Source organism: Lagopus muta, chromosome 1 (genome assembly GCF_023343835.1).
Source record: "Lagopus muta isolate bLagMut1 chromosome 1, bLagMut1 primary, whole genome shotgun sequence".
NCBI lineage: Eukaryota > Metazoa > Chordata > Aves > Galliformes > Phasianidae > Lagopus > Lagopus muta.
Genome location: NC_064433.1, coordinates 67,689,202 through 67,709,890, shown reverse-complemented (window position 1 = coordinate 67,709,890; position 20,689 = coordinate 67,689,202). Strand labels below are relative to the sequence as shown.

At 40.0% G+C, this 20,689-nt stretch overlaps 2 protein-coding genes across 10 annotated transcripts in view; both read left to right on the top strand.

Moving 5' to 3' along the window:
- PACSIN2 (protein kinase C and casein kinase substrate in neurons 2) overlaps window positions 1–15,709 on the top strand; it is a 61,666-nt gene extending 45,957 nt beyond the window's left edge. For 6 of the 8 annotated variants that reach the window (XM_048936303.1, XM_048936273.1, XM_048936284.1 and 3 more), the window contains exons 8-12: window positions 1,152–1,272; window positions 3,421–3,545; window positions 4,111–4,227; window positions 5,178–5,374; window positions 10,443–15,709. In XM_048936303.1, coding sequence (XP_048792260.1) covers window positions 1,152–1,272; window positions 3,421–3,545; window positions 4,111–4,227; window positions 5,178–5,374; window positions 10,443–10,555 — 673 coding nt within the window. In that variant the 3' untranslated portion in view covers window positions 10,556–15,709. The remainder of the gene's footprint in view (window positions 1–1,151; window positions 1,273–3,420; window positions 3,546–4,110; window positions 4,228–5,177; window positions 5,375–10,442) is intronic. The other 2 variants (XM_048936324.1, XM_048936329.1) reach the window with 2 other exon arrangements.
- A 2,726-nt stretch (window positions 15,710–18,435) lies between these two features.
- The window catches only part of ARFGAP3 (ADP ribosylation factor GTPase activating protein 3), a 39,592-nt gene continuing 37,338 nt past the window's right edge, over window positions 18,436–20,689 (top strand). Inside the window, exon 1 of one of the 2 annotated variants that reach the window (XM_048933510.1) lies at window positions 18,436–18,579. In XM_048933510.1, coding sequence (XP_048789467.1) covers window positions 18,511–18,579 — 69 coding nt within the window. In that variant the 5' untranslated portion in view covers window positions 18,436–18,510. Of the gene's footprint in view, window positions 18,580–18,683; window positions 18,855–20,689 lie in introns of those variants that run through there. The other variant, XM_048933511.1, reaches the window with a different exon arrangement.

Here is a 20,689-nt window from a genome sequence, read left to right as displayed (position 1 = left end):
CTTCATGCACGCATGTCGAACACCGTTTTGTCACACTGTCCCTCTGTTGCCATTTGTCACAAAGCAACGAAATGTAAGGGACTATTGATGGGAAGGTTCAGCCTCTATTGTTATACCATTAACATCCACCTCTGATGCCCCAAATCAACACAGAACACGAGGCATTACTTCCAGAGAAGTTCTTAAAATTCTAGAGTTTGTGTGCTGTGGTCTGGTAGGGTTTCATTAAAATCCCTCTAGCTTGTCAATGGACTCATAGTTCTGCGTCACTTTTAAGACCGTGTATCTGTTGTATTAACACCTCTTCATCTGGGTTCATATTACACCATATTGATCCTTTTGTTAAAAAAGAAGGCTGTTATATTTGTAGTCAGTCTGTAGAGCAAGCATATTGTGTGTGGTTTAGGACAGGATCAGAATCGTATCTGCAGCGTGACTTCTGTGTAATCCTTCATCGTTAAGAGTTCAACTTAAATGAAGAAGAATTAGGCCAAAAGATGAGTAGATGCAGCAAGGTTCTTTTATATAGCACTTGATGTTTTATGTAAATAGTGTCGTTATTAAGATCACGGTATCTAAAACAGTAGAAGCTGTTAGCAGGTATAAGAAATACACATTTTCTTATGTCTTTTTAACTCATTTAACTCTGCTTCAGGTTGGAGACTTTTATTTTCGTAAGGAATTATAAGTCTAATTGGATTAAGACAGGAATTTCACAGAATTGCAGAATATCTGGAGTTGGAAGGAACCCATAAAGATCATCAAGTGCAACTCCTGGCTCCACACAGAATGCTGTGAAGTTAACACTGAAAATAGTTCCTACTACCTTGTAGGCAGACTTTTAAATTCAATAAAGTTCAAGGTTGACATTTGGTGATTTAAATACATTCCGAATTAAGTACTACATTTACTGACAACTATTTAAGATACTTTACAAGAGAGTAATAATCCATCTTTCAAATAAGGATGTTATTTCACTGTTTTTACAGGCAGTTAATGGGTCTGTCCCACGGTTTTAAAGTCTGTCTTGCAGTGTTTTTTCAATACTGTTTATATATATATGTAAATATATTTATATAATATAAATGAATCTAGGGAATTTGCCATGTTTCTACATTTGTGCTGAATTTGAAGATAAATTTGTTTTGCAGTTACAAAAATATCTACCGTGAACTGGAACAGAACATAAAAACTGCAGATGCTGTTGAAGACTTGCGGTGGTTCAGAGCTAATCAAGGTCCAGGGATGTCAATGAATTGGCCTCAGTTTGAGGTAAGATCAGAGTATGGAAAGCCCACACTTGTTTTTGTTTTTTCTTTTCCAGTTTCCTTTTTGACATGTTCCTTTCTGGTGAGACTCTTAGACTCGAACAACTTCTTGCAGTTAATTTTGTTATCTTAATAGTTTTTCTTTATTTCTATTGGGTTCCCTCAGCCTCTACTTTTGGAGATGATTATATCAAACACCTACTTAAAGAGTAGAGAGGTAAAAGCAGACCTTTTCTTTTAAAATGAAGTCATTACTGAAGTTGTTAGTATCTGATTCTCCCTTTTGGTGTCAGACTTAAATTGGAATTTTCTTGTTATTGAGTAGACAGCAAAGGCTGTTGAAATAGTTAAAATATTTCAAATTGATTCTGAAAATGTAGAAGTCTTTAACTAGTTTTTCTGGTACCATTATATTAAAAACAAACAAAAAAAGCAACTAAAAGGTCCTACCTTGCAGCAGTTATTTTATTGCTGGATTCAGTTCTGAAAGGAAAAGGGAGGCTTTTGAGGAGTGTTCTGCTAACTTAGCTTACAAGAAACAAGTTCCAAATTCTGTCGGTGCAGAATCATACTAGCAGATTATCAAAAGGCTGGAATTGGAATGAATTTCTGTACAGAATCATAAGTTCAATTGAAATAATTTCTGGGCTTTCAATTAATGGAGTGGAAACTTCAGTTATTGAGTGTAAAGTAAGCGTTGAATAACTTCTAATTGTAAGATTTGGGGAACAAAGCTCATATTAGTACTGCAGAATTTCTTTGCCTGCAATACTGAACTACAGTTACTTCTGTGTGGGGAAATACCATCCATTTTCATAAACATCATAATTAATACATGAAATTCCGTTGTTACTGTTTTTCTAATCAAGTGTTTTTTCATTTGCATGCTACAAGGATGATGTAAGTAAAAAACAAAAATCATTATCAAATGAATATGAAATGTCATTATAAAGTACAAATGTACTTAGGTCAGTGGTCTTTATATTTTGGTAACTCTAAAATCCATATGTATTTGTAAGAGGTTAAAATAAAGAGGTACCTCTGAAAAGTTGGCCAGAAATCACTCATGACTGACCATGCTACTTGTATAAACAAGTAGTAATAACATCTCACAAACTCTTCATTTTGTTCTTAATATCTCAAAGTTTATCTTTTGGATAGTAAACCATCTCCTGAATTTTTAACTTGTTTTCTGAGATGAAACTTGCCTAAGCATAGGATATTTGCTTGTGTCCAGTTTACTCTGTGTTCTCTGTTTTATATCTGTACATGGCCTAGTTTGACTTGAAAGGTATAACTTGTGTTTAGGTCTCACCATGCGTGTTTATCTGCCTTCTGAAACTTCTCAGTCATTCAGAACATCAAGGAGGGGATACTTAACAAATGACATCATGAGTGCTGTCAACAGTTGTGTTGATTTGAGCTCTTTTGGTTGGCTTTTAAGGACAAAATATTTGAGTGCAATACCCTAAGGGCTCATTCACATTTTAGGGACAGGAGAAGTTATATACAATGACATGAAAAATGAGCTCCATTGTTGGTCAATCCTGCAGCACTTCTTGAGAAGTAAACTTGTATCTTAAAGTAGATGGATGCCCCGTCCTTGGACGTGTTTAAGGCCAGGTTGGACGGGGTCCTGGGCAACCTGATCTGAATATGTATGTTTGGTGGCCCTGCTAGGCAGGGGGGTTGGAACTACATGATCCTGGGGTCCCTTCCAACCCGGGTGATTCTGTGATTCTGTGTAGACTGTAATACTTCAAAAGGTAAACCTAAAATTTAATTTTAAAAAGCCAGATGTCTTGGCATTACTTGAAACAGTAAATGTTCTCAATACAACTTTTAACGAGTTGCACTGAGCAATTCCTTTGATTTCTCCAGATGTCTGGTATTTTAAGTCTTTTCAAGGTGTGCAGAATGCTAAGCAGGGAAGTACAGGTCACTTGGGGATTTGTGAGTAGCAAAGATTTGTTTGCGTTGCTAAGATAGGAACTAGAAGAGGACTATAACCAAAACACGTAGAGTAACTTGTCTTTACAATAACTATTTGTAAGGCTGTATAAATATATGCTTCATAACACAGTCTGAAAAATTAAATGTGATAATTAGTGCTCCATTACATTTCTCAATCGCTTTTTACATTCATTGATAGGAGTGGTCTGCAGATCTGAATCGCACTCTCAGCAGAAGAGAAAAGAAGAAAGCTTCTGATGGAGTGACTCTGACCGGTATTAATCAGACAGGAGATCAAGCTTCACAGCCTAACAAACATAGCAGGTATTTTTTTTTAATTATTTTTAGTTATTTTAGTTATTTAACATAACAGAGACATAGGATCAATGGCCAATTAAATGTTACTTGTCTGAGCATTCTTAAAATAGCTTCCTGCAGCTCACAAAATATTTTGGTGATTAATTCTCCATTTTACATTTGTCTCTCCACTGTGGATTATAAGAAACTGAACTGTGTAGCTGATTGGGAGGTTGGTCTGTTGCTGTTTTTCTATCTGTGGAAATGACAGTTTTTCTTTGAAATCTTAGCTTGCAAAATGCTTAGTGACTAATCTGGATGCCATTTATACGTGGCTGTTAACAACAGCTTCCTTAGAAAGTAATGTCTCTAGTTCTGGAGGAATGTATCGTATTATGAGACTGTCAGAACTTTCTTGGGTCTTACGCTGCTCTTGTTTTTGTTGTTGGTGGTTCTTTTTGTTGTTTTGTGTGTTTTTTTTTTAATGGCTGGAGAAAGGGTCTTCTAAAAAATAACTTAGTGGGACACGAATGAGTGTTTTTAACTCTTAAACAGATAGGATCACCATAATGCTCTTTCTTTTCCAAATTAGCAGTCTTAGTGTCCAGAGTAACACAGTGCAGTCAGTACAATCAAGTTACAATCCCTTTGAAGATGAAGAAGATACTGGGAGTACTGTCAGTGAAAAGGAGGACAATAAGATCAAAAAGTTGGTGAAATGTTGTTTTAATTGTTTTTACACTTATTCTATCCAGGGTTTTCAATTTTCAGCTTCTATAACGCTATGTTGGTGGGTGCATGAAGTCTGTTTGAGAGGTTTTGTCAGCTTCACTGTAAACTAACTTGTCTCTCCTAACAGATGCTGCATCTGTTGCCTTGATCTTTGGTTTGAAACTACTGGGCCTACTGGCAGTTGCTAGCTGAACTGCTGTTGTTTTTTTCCTTCCTAAACCAGTCTTTTAAAATGTGGACGTTTTTTTTTTTCTAACAAGAATGCTCCTGGAGCTTTACTCCTATGTGTGTTCATGCTGAATAAGTCTGCTTTTTTGATAGCTTTCTTTTTGTTTAGGACCTTTTCGAGACACTGTCTGTTGCTTCATTATGCCTACCTAAGGATATCACTGTCTTAAATGACATGCATGTACTCAACAGTGAATTCTTCTTTAAATTATCAAGTTGTCACTCTGTTGTAATGAACCCTTTATATTGGTGGATTGCCACATACAAAAAGTTAAAATATATTGTATGGGGTGCACAGAGGAATGAGAGAAAGATTCTGAATGCAGTTTAAATATCTAGTTCCTCTTATGTGCTACCTTCACAGCTTTTATCTTTCTAGAGAAAGATAAAATAATCTCATAGATTCTACAGATTTCTTGTTAGAGAAATTTCTTGGAGTTGATAGGAAAGTTGTCTTTGATTTCTGTTTTTTTTTCCTTTTTATTTTTTTATTTTTTTAACTTTGAATATACTGTAAGAATGTGATTTTTTTCTGAATAAGGTATTGCCAGCTAAAGGTAGATAAGATAAGCAGAGAGAAATTTTCAAAGCCAACCTTTACAGAGAAGTTTAAGCTTAACTAAGGAAACTGATATCTCAGGGATACTTCTAGCCTCTTCATGTAAGAGCAGAAAAAAGTAATTTAAAATCTGTTTTTAGCGTTAGCAGCTATGAAAAAAACCAAAGCTACCCTACAGATTGGTCTGATGAAGAGTCCAACAATCCCTTTTCTTCCACTGATGCAAATGGAGACACCAATCCATTTGATGAAGATGCTTCTCCTGCAATGGAGGTGAGAGTGCGTGCACTCTATGACTACGAGGGCCAAGAGCAAGATGAACTCAGCTTTAAAGCAGGTAAGTTTACAGTGTGCTCTTAAAGCACTTTATCAAAAGGAGAAATGGGGCAAATAAGGACTTTTATTCAGAGCATTTCCTTTATTTTCTGTAGTCACTTGTCTCTCTGAATGTACAACTCCACTTACAGGATCTTGTCTAACCCACACTCCTGATAGTGCTTCTTGCTATCCCATGTTTGAAAGTACTGACTTGTAATCTGTTTGGAGTGTATTGGAATGTATCTGTTTGGGATATTCATTTTGTGCTAAATAAAACAGGGAGCTGCAGTTGATTACTTTTTCTCATTTTCCTAGCTGATGACAGTAACAGCTGCTGCTTTTAGCTGTCTATAAATGCCAGCCCTACAAAGATGTTATTTAAAGGAAAAGACTAGAGCTATGCATCTTAAAACAATATCTAATCAACTGATATATTTTTTTCCTGTCTAAACTGGGAGCATCCACTTTTTAGACTCTTATTTCCTACACCGCTAAGGTGTTTTTATTGGTGTTTTCTTTTTTAAGCTGGGCACTTGGTCATGGATTGATAAATATTTTCTCCTTTGACACTCCTCAGCATGTCTATGCACAGTAGCCCTACTGTGTTTTACTTGTTTACTTGGTTTTGTTGGCTTGCATTATATTAGGGTACACTGACTGGACATCTCCCTTCTTGAGATGTTTTATTTCCTTTGAGTCTTTTTACTTGATTGTAGGAGTTGAGAAATTTGGGCTACCAGCAGTTGTGTGCTGAGTGCCTGAGCGTCTTCCTCAGCCTTTAACAGGAGACTCCAAGTGTTTTTCATAATCTGACCAATCCAGAGGCAGCACCCTCTATTGGTGCAAGGCAAAATCTGCACCTTTTGAGCTCCAGTATCTATCTTGTCTTGCCTCAAACTGCACATGAAAAGCTTGCTAAGCAGGAGCTCCAGAATAAGATGTTTTTTTCATGGTAGATTATCAGAACTTCAGTTTGTAAAAGTGAGATTGATTAGATTGTCAGTCTACTCCTTCCACCTTTGCTTGTCGCTTGCTTCCTTCTCTAAATGACTGGCTAGCTCAGTTGTAGAAGACAAAGAGGATTCAAGGATTCAAGTGATTAAAAAAAAGTCTGGGAAAACTCTTCATTCCGCTTCCCTTTCAGCATTCATAAGAATTATGCTATTTCATCTGCAGTGGGTGTTGGATGTTAGAGCTGAAAGTTCTTATTTTAAATAAGACAGTGATGTAGCTTATCAGTGAACTGTTAGTATTCCATTCTGCAAGTGGAGAAAGATGGTGCTCAGAGCTGCATATAGATGGAAATGTTTTTTATGAATAAACAAGTCCCATAACCCTGGTGAGACTGTCTATTCACTCACTTCTCTCCTTTTTTTTCATAGTAAAACTCTATATCTTTGGCTTATCTTTGTAGACAAACAATTTGGACTTTGAAAGAAGAGAAATGGGTTGGCTTTTAACTTTGTTAAATTGTGCTCTGACGGAAGAATAGTAGTAACTAAACATCCGGAGCTTTCTCTGAAGTGCACAGAAGCTGAAACTACTCTTCATCCTGTAGACTTTAACCGTTCATTTTTTTTTCTTGATGGGGGATGGAAATAAGTTAACCTTGAGATTTATATATTGTACCTGTCAAGTCATTCTGGCATTCCAAAGGTTCACAATAACAAAGATTTTCCATGACAGAATTATGTAATGCTTTTACACACGTAATGGTTATATATAAAGTTAAACATTCTGTACGTTTAGCACCAGCTGTTAGACTAGTATTAACTACTTGAATGAAGTGGCTCTCAGTGTGAAGCCTGTAGAATAAAAGTACGAGTATGAACAGTAAGAGGTGTATTTAGACCTAACTTAAAAACTGCTTAATACCTTTGAAGGAAGAGCATTAAGAAAACATTATAACAGCAGATCATGATTTTATGAATCAGAACAAAGGGACCATGCTAGGCTACAAACCTCCCTTACAGGAGAAGAATTACAGAATGCCTGCAGTAAAACATTCAGTTTTTTAGACACAAATATTGAAGTGACTAGGTTTACACTGAATGTACAATAGACTGGATCAGGCAGGAGCCAGTTTAGAATGTATTCTATTCCTGTGTTCCTATGCAGACTATGCCTGGAGTCATAAGCAGCTGTCAGCAGGCGATTAATGCATGTTAGGGATCTGTTCTAATGTATGAGGATATTCTCCAGAGGAATGTCCTTAGCTATTCAAAGAATTTGCCTACAAAGCTTTTGTGATCACTTCTAGCCACATGCTGTAATATATAGGCTTTGTGCAGTGTCCATCAAATGTACTATTTTTCTGCAGACTTGAAGCTCTCCTTTTCATTAGTGGAATACATTATATGTCAGTTGCTTTTTTGTTGTTGTTGTTATTTTCTTTCCTGGTTTTTTTTTTTTTTTTCTGATGGCAAACAAATGTGGTAGGCTTCCAAAGAGGAGGAATAATTTTATCCCTATTTTATGAGAGGTTTTATAGTCGTATAACTGTATAACTGCAGGGGACATAACCTAACATGTGTCTAGTGTTCTGCCATGGCTGAGGATAAATAGCTACAGGAAATATAGACCAGGCAGCATTGTCAAAATGAGCTAGTATACATGCTATCCTCCATGCATTTGTAAAGACTCTTTCTGTTATAATCTTGTTGTGCGTATGATTGCCAGTGATAATACTTTAATAAACCTCCAACATCACTGGTTTAAAATTTTGCAAAACATCTCCATAAGTCAAGTATTTGTTCATACCTTTCTTTTATTATCTGGTAGACTCACAAACTAGAGATCCTAGAATCACAGAATTGTAGGGCTTCAAAGGGACCTCTGGAGATCAGGTCCAACCCTTCTGCTAAAGCAGGTTCTCTACAGTAAGTTGCACAGGGAAGGTCCAGGCAGATCCTGAATGTCTCCAGAGAGGGAGACTCTACAGCCTCTCTGGGCAGCCTGTTCAGTACTCTGTCATTCTTCCAGTAAAGAAATTCTTCCTCATGTTTGTTTGGAATTTCTGATGTTCAAGTTTTTGCCTGTTGCCCTTTGTTCTGTCACTGCACACCACAGAAAAGAGGCTGGCCCACCCAGTTGACTCCTGTACTTCAGATATTTATAAACAGTGATGAGATCACCTTGCAGTCTTTTCCTGAGGGCTCCTGGGATGGCTAAGAGTCCCAGGTCTCTCAGCCATTCTTCGTACAGGAGATGATGCAGGCCCCTAAGTCATCTTTGTGCCCTTACACCAGACTCTCTCTAGGGGATACTCAGTCTTTTTTGAACTGAGGAGCCCAGACCTGGACACAGTACAGTAGATGTAGCCTCACCAGGGCAGAGTGGAGTAGGAGAATCATCCTCCTCAACCTGCTGGCTATGTTCTTTTAAATACACTCCAGAGTGCCATTGGCCTTGGTCACAAGAGCACGCTGCTGGCTCACAGCCAACTTGTTGTCCACAAGGACCTCTGAATCCTTTTATAGATAAGAGTGCGATTATAGAAGATATATTATGATGCTTGTTCCATTTCTCAATGTATACTGTCTGGGTAGTTTTTGCTCTCCTAAATGTACTGAGACTTCTGTAATACTTTGTGTATTTATAACCATTAGGGATGGGTTAATATAATCCCATGCATCTATGGAAATAGTTTGATTCAAAGAAGTTGTCTGTGTGAAAATAATTCAGATGATGTGGCCTTTTATTTCCCTGGTGGACTTTTTGCTGAGGTGGACGTTCATTTGCTCGTGTATAGCATCTTGAAGTCTGCAGACTAATGCTTAAGTATTTCCTGCGAATGCAGAAGATTAGAGGTGCACAATGAGGCTATTTTATAGTTCATAAATACCTGAATGAATATTCAGTGTTAGCTCTTGCTATTCAAGTTAGGAAACAAGTTCTTGGTTAACTTTTTTACACCTACAATTCTGCACCGACTTCCAGCAGTGTAAAGGTAGGCGTTAAAAGAAAGATGAGGAAAGAAGAGATGCTACAGAGTAAGGTATAAGGTTCTTTTAAATTCTCCTGCATCACAACCTAAGTAGTGGTTGTGGAAATACTGGAAAGCAGCAAGAATTACTTAAGAGAATTCTTAAGTATGTCATTTTGTAACATGTTCTTATCTTTCACCAGCTCTTAAGATAAGTATATATTGACAGTAAGCCTAATGAAATGTTTATTTCATTTGTGCTGACCTTTTGTTGTGGTAGGATTAATAACCCAGTGTAGGATTATTCTGTTTGCTTAGAGGTAGTATTACTGTCCACAGCTACTATCTTTGTCTGTTCATCTCATAGAATCATAGAATTATGAAGGTTGGAAAAGATCTTTAAGGTCATTCATTTTTTAACTGTCCATTTGTCCCCAGTATTGACCACTAAACCATGTCCCTCAGTACAGTGTCTAAACATTTCTTGAACACCTCCAGTGACGGTGACTCCACCACCTCCCTGGGCAGCCTGTTCCAGTGCCTTATCGGAGAAGTATTTCCTAATGTCCAACCTGAATCTCCCCTGGCACAACTTGAGGCCATTCCCTCTAGTCCTATTGCTAGTTACATGGGAGAAAAGACTGTCTCCCACCTCACTACAACCTCCCTTTGAGTAGTTATAGGCAGCAATAAGGTTACCCTTGACCCTCCTCTTCTCCAGACTGAACAGTCCCAGCTCCCTCAGCTGTTCCTGGTAAGCCTTGTGCTCCAGATCCCTCACCATCTATCTTTAGCTATATGCGAGCTTTTGATCTTCTAGTAAAACAACACCATATATAAGTTAAAAAATGGCATTCTTTAATTTTGTTTAAAATGGTATTTGCCTTTTTGAAATGCTGTTAGCGTAATGTTTTTGTTTCAAAGTAGCTCCTTTCTCACTGCTCTTCTGAAATTGTGAGGTCTTTCATCCCATGTGCAAATCAGTAAATGGCATTAGTATGAAAAGTGTGAAGAGCAGAGATTAGAGGCTTTCTGCTGGGAGCTGGTGTGGGCAAGGGAACAAGAGTGGCCATGTAAATAGGTAACTGTCATGTTAGCTTTCTATTACTGACACTTAAAAGTTCATAGATTTTTTTTTAACAGTGCTGCTTTTTTTTTGCAGGGGATGAGTTAACTAAAATGGAGAATGAAGATGAGCAGGGTTGGTGCAAAGGACGTCTGGACAACGGGCAAGTTGGTTTATACCCAGCAAACTATGTAGAACCAATCCAGTGACAAAGGACAAAGTTAATACAGAAGCATTACAAAAGCTCTGCAGGCCTGTACAGTATATATTTAAACCAAGAGGAAGTTGAATGATGTATAGAGTGTATATATTTTCATGAAAAGGAGAGAAAGCTCAATACTGAAATTGTGGTGATTTAAAGACAGAACATAGAACTGATTTCATGTGGTTTTCACAGCTTGTGCACAATGCAAATGAAAGGAGTTAGGCGGAAAAAATAGTGATAGGAAAAATACTTTCAAAGCTTTTTTCTTTCCACACGGTCTGTTATTGTGACTCTTAAATATTTTTGCATTTTCTATGCTTGTGCCTCATCCTACCCGAGGTATGTGGCTTATGCTGAGTTATGTTTAATCGGTTATTTTAAGTGACCTTCAGTAACTTGCAACTTGAATTTTTAAGATTATTCTAGTTAATTTTCTATTTGTTCTTAGCAATGTCTGAAAGATGCAGTATTTTTTTATTTAAATGCTATGTAGGTAAGCATCTTTTTGTATGCTTGATCATATAATACTTAAATTATGACATAGATTTAGTCAGCAGTTGACTGAATGAAAACTCTTTCCATGTTGTAGTAATCTTTCAATGTTGTCAGCATGACTCGAAGTTGTAAAACAGATATTATACGTAATAGCTATCTGTTACAGAAGGTTATTTGTAACAGAGATATCTGCAGGTGTCATGGGTTGGGATTCTGTTATGAATGTTGTTTATATGGTTTGGCACTTAAATGAGTTTTCATTGTAGATCTTAAGTAGCTCTGTATAAACAAAGAGATAAATCATACATAAGCCCCAGAATACTATCTGTTTCCAGCACAAGTGTGCAGAAAAAAAAAATCCTAACTGCTAATGATTTTTTTTTGTGATTTGAAATGTTAAATCTGTGAAGACTGATTTTTTTTTTTTGAACAGAGATTGTAAAATAGACTGAAAATGCTTTTTATTAAGAGGCTATCTGTTGTGTATATGTACATACAATTTGATATTCCAAAATATAAAGAGCATGGCTATTAGTTATCAAACCTTTTGATGTGGATAAGATTTAGACTTATAAGAGTTTAAATTATAGGTATATTTAAATCTGCTTTCTTGCCATATTCATTACTGTACTATAGACAAAATATTCTGTGATTAGGTTTTCAGAAGTACAGGAAACACACTAACATACTCAAAATCTGTAATGTGGATAAATTTGTGGGTCAACATATAAACTAGCCTTAGTCCTTACATGGATTATTGTAGCAGAACACTGTAAAAACTACATTTGTTTGCAATTACAACTCGGTTGTCTGTAACAGTGCCAAATAGTTTGCATTTGTGACATTTAAAACTGGGTTGTAAATTACAACAGATTTGTGTTTAAAAAACAATAAAAATAAAAATCAAGTATCAGGTAAGTAGATATGCTACTTTAGGAATCTACACTGTAATGAAGCTAACAAATCTATTTTGAGGTAATTATTAAACACTGTTGGTAGTTTTGGATTTTATCATTTGCTTTTCAAATGTATAGATATACTTAGTCATAATGTTCAATGCATTAAAATGTGCAAGCTCTGAAAGTGGATGTATGTATGTCAAGAAAAACATAATTATTCATTCACAAAATGGTTACTAAATCTGTCAGGAATTACTGCCTTGGGTCTCTATATTGTAATATATTTTAGAAAACAATAAAATCTGTTAATCTCTTAAATACACAGAATGCACTTCATCTTGCGATGTATGTAAAAAATACTCTTATGAAGCAAATAGTACACCTGATTGCAATTCAAGATGACAAAGTCTGTATTATCTGAAAGTCATAAAGATGGGCATGCCAGCAGTTGCACTGTGCTGCTTAGGCATAGTGCACAACAGCTCTTAGATGCTGCAGCAAAATGTTTGTGGAAGAAGAGATTGATGTCTTCTGTGGGTACGCTAAATGTACTTACGAGAGCGCTTTCCATGGTATTGTCAAGTTTGATACAGATTGGATAAACTAAGGTTTTTTTTGTTGTTGTTTGTTTTGTTTTTTATTTTGTAATATCTGAGTCTCTTCTACCTTCTGTGAGAGAGGTCTTTTTCTTTTTTGGTGTTCTTTATTGCTAACTGCTAGCAGTTAAGATAGTCGTGTTTGTGATTGTTAGCCAGAAGTTTGATCATGTCTCTCACATCTATATTTTTTAATCTAAATAATCCAGTTCTTTATGCTGGGCATCAAATTTAGTAATCATAGAATCTAAGTGGAAGCAACCATAGGAGATCTCTAGTCCAGTGGCTGATCTAACAGTCAACTCCACATTCAAACTAGGTTGCTCAAGTCTTGAGAGCTGGTCTGGAAAACTTCCAAAGGCTGTTTTTTCACCTTTCTGTTCAAGCAGTTACAATGCTTAATTATCATTATAATGATATTTTATTCCACTGGAATGGACTGCCCAGGGAGGTGGTGGAGTCACCGAGCCTGGGGGTGTTCAAGGAAAGGCTGGATGTTGTGTTGAGGGACATGGTTTAGTGGGAGCTATTGGGAATAGGTGAACGGTTGGACTGGATGATCTTTTAGGTCTTTTCCAACCTTGGTGATTCTATGATTCTATGATTCTATAATGGTGTTCTTTCTCCCCTGGCTTTACCTGCAGTTGGAACCTGTGTCTTGTTCTGCTGTGCTTGAGCTTGTGCTTGAGCCTGCCGGTGTCTTGGTAGCCTCCAAATTGCTGCTGGGAGGCTGCTTCTGGGACCCCAGAATCATTTCTTCTCCAGACTGAACAAATTCTGTTTCCTCAGCCTCTCCTCACAGAGCAAGTGTTGTATCCCCCCCTCAGTATGGCAAGTCTTTTTGGGGAAAAAATAGTAGGCTATTTTCTTAGACAATGTGTAAAGACCAGCAATTCCTTATGTGTAGTCCAAAGCAATATTGACATTCTTCTTCATTTGTTGCCTTTGTTGAGACTCTGAGAACTTGTCACCAAAACTTTAGCACGTTTTTTCCTCAGACTGCTAATTTACTTGCATCTATAATTTTATATTGTTGCCTACAAATTTGGTGTACGTATATAGAGTGTAAAAGCAAAGATACACTCTCAATATAACCACATTGTAGCTTGTAATATCTTGGTATAACAATCCAATCCATTGCTATTATCTCTTGTTGAGATATTTGTGGAGTTGGCCTGACATGCTAAAACTCTTTTTGCCATAGCTGACCTGAATATTTTTGTTCTGTTGTCTTTCTTCCAATGAAGCCTTTATTCATAACACTTGCAAAGAAGAAAATTAAAGCAGGCTTAAGAATTGGTGATAAGGAGAAACACTGAGTCTTGTAAGGGGAAACCACAGATCTGACATGATCTTGGCAATTAAAAATATATATATATATATAAAAATATATTATTGTAAAACAAAGGAGAAAAGGAAGAAAATGGAAGATGATGTAATGAAGGTTGGATGTCGAGCAGCAATATCTCCTGTTCTCCTAGAGTCGCATCTATTATTTTTAAAAATTAACTCTGAGGTTACATAATCATCCTGTAATCTTTCTCCCACTTTTCTGGTTTGGCAAAGTTAGTCATTTACCTCAGAATATCATAGAGCTTGTTAACTGTGGTCACTTTGAAGGAATCTACAGAGCCTGCTCCTGATCTGTGAGAATGAGTTATTCCTGATAACATAGGATACTTTCACCTACTGGTTTTGTTTGAATTATAATGTAAAAAGCAATTTCAGAGCATAAGAAAGGTCATGCAGTAATTACTGCAGTAGACAATCACTTCAGTGTGTTTGACATCTAACAGTTTACCTGCTGATGGTAAGCATATGTTGCTTTCAGCCTGCCTTACTTCCTTTCTCCTGTTAGAAATACAGATTCCTAGGGGATCTGACATCAATCCTCTAGCACAAAGTTTCAAAATACCACAGAGGGTTCTTGAACCCTCCATTCAGAGAATACCTTTGTAGACCAGAAGCTCTATTGAGCGCTGTTCACATTTCAGAGGGTGTAACAACCTCTGGTAGTAGGTTGGGTGAGATCTGTGCCAGTAGCACATTGTGGGTGCCTTGGGAAGAGCATAGAAATAGGACAGCATGCAATGATGCTTCAGCCACAGTACTTCAAGCTGTCAGTGATCTGTTTCTTTTGTTCTGTGAAATAAGAAAAAGTTATTTTGAACATTCCGTTCATTGCTTTGTCAACAACTGTTGTTCATACAGAAGTAGACGAAGTAGGTCAGAAAAGTGATCCTGTAATTAGTTCCAGAAAGGCAACCATTCTTTCTTGTAGCTAATTGTGACCCCATTAGAGAAGTGCAGACTTTTTATTTTATTTTTAATAAAAATTGTATTTTTGTTTTGCATTTGACTCTGAAATTTACTTGCTGCTTTATTACCTAGTTAGTGTTATACAAGATATTTCTACTGTTTTTTTTTTGTTTGTTTGTTTTTTGTGTTTGTTTTTTTTTTTTACTTCTGTAAATGTAGGTAGTTCCATAAACCACTACCTTCCTATTTACTGTTCTCACAGATAAATATACAAATTACATGTTCAAGCATGAGTCCTCTGGGCAACACACTGGCAACCTCCCACTGTTTGTTATGGTGGTCAGTGACTAATTTGTTAAATGATCATTTCCTTATTTCATGGCAATGAATCTAGGTTTTTATGAGGGAGATTGACAAGAACGTTTTGAAAATCCAGGTTACCTTTACTTCAGCTAGGTCACCTCTCTGCATGACCCATGAAGCTTTAACTCAATGAAGTAGCAACTGTATTAATTGTGAAGTGATTGTGTATTATGATATAGATATTTCTAGGAACCTGAAGCAGAAGATGCAGAAATTTGATTGCCCTGCCAAAGATTAAATGCTATCATGTGGCCAACATAGGTGGGTTTTGCAGTGGGATGCTGCTTCTAAATGTGACTTTGCAAGTCTCTTGCATTCCTAATGCAAACAGGTTTACAGAAGCACAACTGAATATTGTCTATGCAGTGGACTTGTCTGAAAATTATATTATTGTAACTTTTTGGCTTTGTACTGGACAATGCTGTTGAGATGGACTACTTTCAAGATTAGAAAGCTCCAAGAAACCTCACCTATGTGACGAAGTGGTTATGCTTCTTGATGTTATCAGTACAAACAATACATTATTACTAAATAAAAGTATATTATTGATATGTAGAACTGGTTTCAACTGGTTTTTAATGTAGTTTAACACTGCTAAACTTCATTTCCATATTGTGGGACTAGACACTTAGATGCTTGATCTTTCTGCTCCAAGGAGAAGATTGTCTGGATGGATTATGTAGTCTGGAATGATATGTGTCTGGGACCATGTTGTGTCACTGAGGATATCATTTGCAAGAGAGAGGCTGGCCTTGAATTTCTAGAGCTGCAGCTGCCACGAAGCGATGTATTATTGTTATGCACAGCGCAGATGTGAGCAGTAACAAACTTTGCTCAGTGTGACCAAGTTTCCCAAAGAAAACCAAGCATAAGTAAAGACAATGAGGCTGTCTCCAAAATACCTTGAACAAACTGGCATTCTTTCTCAAGTAGAAAGCAAATGGCAGTACAGCTTTTTGTGGATAATGGATCCAGAGAATGAATGCACATTCAGACTTGACAGTTTTTTGTTGCTGTGCTCCCTTTTGACTGGCGTAGTGTTAATATTCCTTGTAATAGCTCATACGGTGCTCTGGTTTGGATTTGTGATGAAAATAGTGTTGATAACACACTAATATTGTAATCGATACTGAGCAGTGCTCTTCTGTTTCTCACACTGCTCTGCCAGTGAGTAGGCTGGAGTGTGCAAGGAGCTGAGAGGGGGCATAGCCAGAACTGCTGACCCAGAGTGACCAAGAGGGATATCCCCCACCACACAGCACAACAATTAAAGCTGAGGGGAAGTTCATCAGGGTTGCTGCATCAGCTTGTAGTGATATAGTTTTATATCACCACTTTTCTTCTTTTTCTTTTGCTTCTTCCCCCCCTCTTCCCCTCCTTTTTTTTTCCTCTTGTTATACTGTCTATCTTAACCCATTACTTTTCTGACTTTTGCTCTTCCAATTCTTTCCCCCTCCTGTTGGGAATGCAGAGTGAGTGAGCAGCTGTGTTATGCTAGCAGCCAACAGGGTTAAGCCACAACAGTCCAGACGAAAATCTGCTGAGGGCTGAGGACACGAGTGGTATCAGCTTTGCTCATAGTGTTGCTCTACTACTGGCTCTGCTTAAGGACCTGTACTACACCTAACTCCAAAGTAGAGGACATTCCAGCACTCAGTCTGCAGGCACCCTTGAAGGGTAGTTTTTAAAAATATTCAACTTGCAAGAGCAGGCAGTGAATCACAAGCACTGCCTGTTCCCCAGTAGATGTAGATAGCTCAGTCCTTGCTTCTATGTCCATTTGTTGTATCACCTGTTTCCCCAAGTCTAGAGTTTGCTTTTAATATTGCCTCAGGTCACGTTTACATCCCTCAAGTTCCCATGTATGTGCTAAATGCTTTTCTTGCATCTTGTGTAGAGCTCACCTGCTGGCAATCAGCTGAGCTTGCAGGCTGCAACAGGTGTGTCTAGTTTGCACACCCACTTATCTGAATGGCAGAGTATGGCCTTGGGACAGAGGCGCTGCGTGAGACAGAGACAGTACAGTGTGTTAATGAACACAGTCAAGGATGGAGTCTTGTGCAGTGTGTGCAAAGTGGCTCTGAATAACTAGCAGGTTTTTGACGTGTTGACACTAGGGCAGAGATGAACCACTTCCTGAAATAAGAGTCAGTTCTGAAATAACCAACAGCCCACGGTGTTATTGCTTGTGCACTCCAGTTTAGCAAGGCTGCTGTAGTGGCAGGACCTAGCTGCCTTTGAGCAGCATTGCTTGGGGAAGTGGCAGCGTGGCTGAGGAGAGTGCGGGACAGTAACAAGGACTGTCCTTTTCGGGGGCTGTGCCACATGGTTTAGTCTTCAAATTAACTTTGTTTTTCCAACGTTGATTTTTCCACTTAGCTAGCAAGATAGTACCTCTCCTGCCTTTTTTGTTTTGTTTTGTTTTTCTTTCCCTTTCAGTACTTATGAAGCTGACATAATAAACTTTCTTTCATGGAAATCTGTTGGCAACTTTTTCTCCCTGAGAGGCCACCAGCTGTAGGCTGGCAATCCTCATGCAGCCCAATGGGGTTTGGCAAGCAAATCTGGAGAACATGTGCAGAATGTATGGATGCCTATGGAGGGTGAAGGCCAGGGCCTGAAGACAGATTTCCATGCAAGGTGGAGGTGGACCTTTTGGGCCCTAGATAACTTACTGATGGCCCTATTTTCAACAGGTTAGAGCAGCCACTCTGCAGAGGTCCCCTGAACCTAGACTATTATACAAAAACACGTTAGGAAAATTTGCCCTAACTCTGTTTCATGTGCGGGTAGTGTGTAGTCCTTCCTCTGCATGTGATGAGAGTGAGGGGAGGATGAACAACAGTACAGAGATGCCAAGATTTGTCCCTGGTTCCACACTTCAGTGTGAGTGCCCAGAGGAAATGCCCATCTCCTCACGTTTATTCACAATGCTTGAAACTAACACGCCGTGTCCAGGAGTGGAAACCATTCTGTTCGCAGTGTAACAACATGTCCCACTTCTCTTTTTTCCAGACCAGCAATCGGAGCTGCTGTCGCTCTCCCACGTTTTATCTCCTCACGCAGCTGACGACCGGCCCTGCCCGCCGTTCAGCCCGGGCGCCTCCCGCCTCCAGGCGCTGACGCGGCGCGGTCGCGCGTCCCCATGGCAACCGGCGCCCCCTTGCGCCACGCCGGCGGCTACAAGCCGCGCCCCGCCGGGCGGCCCTGTGCGCGCGCCCGCTGCGTGGCCGCTCGGCAGGAGGGGCGGAGCGTTCGGCGGCGGCGCGGCCCGGACAGCGAAGCGGGCGGCGGCGGCGGCGGCGGCTTCGCTTGGCGACCCTCGCGCCTCTCCCCCACCTGCCGCCATGTGCGAGCCCAGCAAGCAGGACATCGGCGCCATCTTCAAGCGGCTCCGCTCCGTGCCCACCAACAAGGTGAGGGCGCCGGGACTCGGCGCGGTAGGGGCCGCGCTCCGCCGCTGTGACACGTCGCACTGGCGGGGGGCGGGGCGGGGCGCGTGTCTCGGCGGGACTGGGCCGCGCGGGGCGGCTGTCCGGATACATGGCACGGCTGCGGCCGGGCTGCACGGCGGGGACCCGGCGCTTTCGGTGACTGGAACGACCGGGGGGCAGCAGCGCGCCCCGAGATAGCTAAGGCATGGCGGGTGTTTCTCTATCGAACAGACACGATCCCTTCCTTGGTGACAAACGTAGGTGTTGCCTTTAGGTCAGCCAGTGAGGACTTGACCTGCGGTGTAGCGGCCGTGGTATTGCGTGGGACGTGCGGCTGTGAGAGTGTCGGGGCCGGCCGGTTCTTGTGCAGGGTACAGGCAGTGGGGCTTTGCCTGCTTCCGCAGAGCACGAAGACTAAAGAAAAGAGACAGTCGGCAGTTGAGCTAGTTTCGAAAGCGAGGAAAGATCCCCGTCCTTCAGGTCCCCCCTTCTGCTTTGCTAGTTCCAGCTCCTGAGCCGCTTTCCTAGTTCCAGTTCCTGAGCTCCGTGCCCAAGAGATGGAGCAGTGTTGCAACGCTCCCATCACGCCGTTGCTGGAGCCACGCAGGCCCGCTGCTGCCTGTTGCCGGCAGGGCGCACAGCTCCGTGCAGAGCCCTCTGCCTCCTGCCGAGCCTGGGCGGTGGTGCCCGGGGCCGCTCAGGCGTGTCGGGCTCACCTGGCTGTGCTGCTGTGATACCTCGAAGGGATTCAGTACAGTGCTGGCAGAGTTGGACTGGGGCAACGTTTGCTCTCGTTCGGACCAGGTTTGCTTGAAAGCTGTCATTTGTGTGCAGTCGGATGACAGTAGCTCCGGTAGGTAACTCAGTTACCTACTCTGGACAGTAACTCAGGTAGGAAGGAAAGGCTTATGAGGAGCTTCAGTAGCTCACATCTCGCAGCTTTCCCATGCTCAGGTAGGAAGAGCTTTCTTGAGCAAAAGGTGCTGTTGCCACCAGCTCACCTCATAAAATCAGAATGGCCTGAGTTGAAGAGGACTACAATGATCATCTAGTTTCAACGCCCCTGCTATGTGCAGGGTCACCAACCACCAGACCAGGCTGCCCAGAGCCACAGCTCCTCGTGTTTGACTGCATGCTGCTTTGATCTTTTCTTGTTCTGTTCTTAGTCTGCCCCTTTGTAGGGCTTTCCTGCAGCACCTGAAAAATAAGTGCTTTGGAATATTGGAAACATTTCCTCTTAAAATTTTAGTAGTATGCTTTAGCTGTTTTGTGTATGTTTGGGTGAGTTTGGGAAGCACAGGTGCTTTCCATGCAGCTGTGGGGCCCTGACTGCCTCCTGTGGGAAGGTGTGTGTGTGCACACTGCTGGGTGCTCTGCGAGGCTTCCAAGCACATGCTGGCCTGGGCAAAATAATTCTCATTTAAGTACATGTGCAGTTTTAGTTTAAATATTATAGCATGTTTTGATTGGAATTTGAATAGTGATCTTGTATCTAGTGATCTTGTGAACTTGTAGCTCGGTCTCTGGTTTCTTTTACTTTGTATGGCATGAGAAATAGCTTATTGGAGTTGTTTTGTTTTTTATGCACTGCATAATACAGAGTTGGCTGGCAGCATTTAACAAACATGTTACAGTTGTCACATAGGATGTATTTTGAACATACTAAATTATTTTCAGACACAGAAGCTGCACAGTATGACTCATAGAATCATTCAGATTGGAAAAGACCTTCAAAATCATTGAGTCTAACCACGACTTAACCGTACTACTCTAGCTCTAACAACCAACCTTCTGGGTGATTGGTATGGTTGGTTTAGATGTTTGCAGAGCTTGCCTGGTTGGAGGACTTGTCCTGGTGCTGTTGTATATAGACTCTTGTTCTGCCACAAGTCTGTCTCCCTGCAGTAGATGCATTTCTGTTCCCTTTTCTGGCTCTGTCCCTTCCCCTAGTGAGAATAACATCCATGGCACCACTTAGAGGCCCAACTCGAGAATGTGAACTGGCTGCAAACCAAGAAGGTGCATTGTGGTGGTGGTTTCTCAGTTTTTCAGTTCTGTTATTACATTTTGTGTATGTGGCTGTCCCTTATGT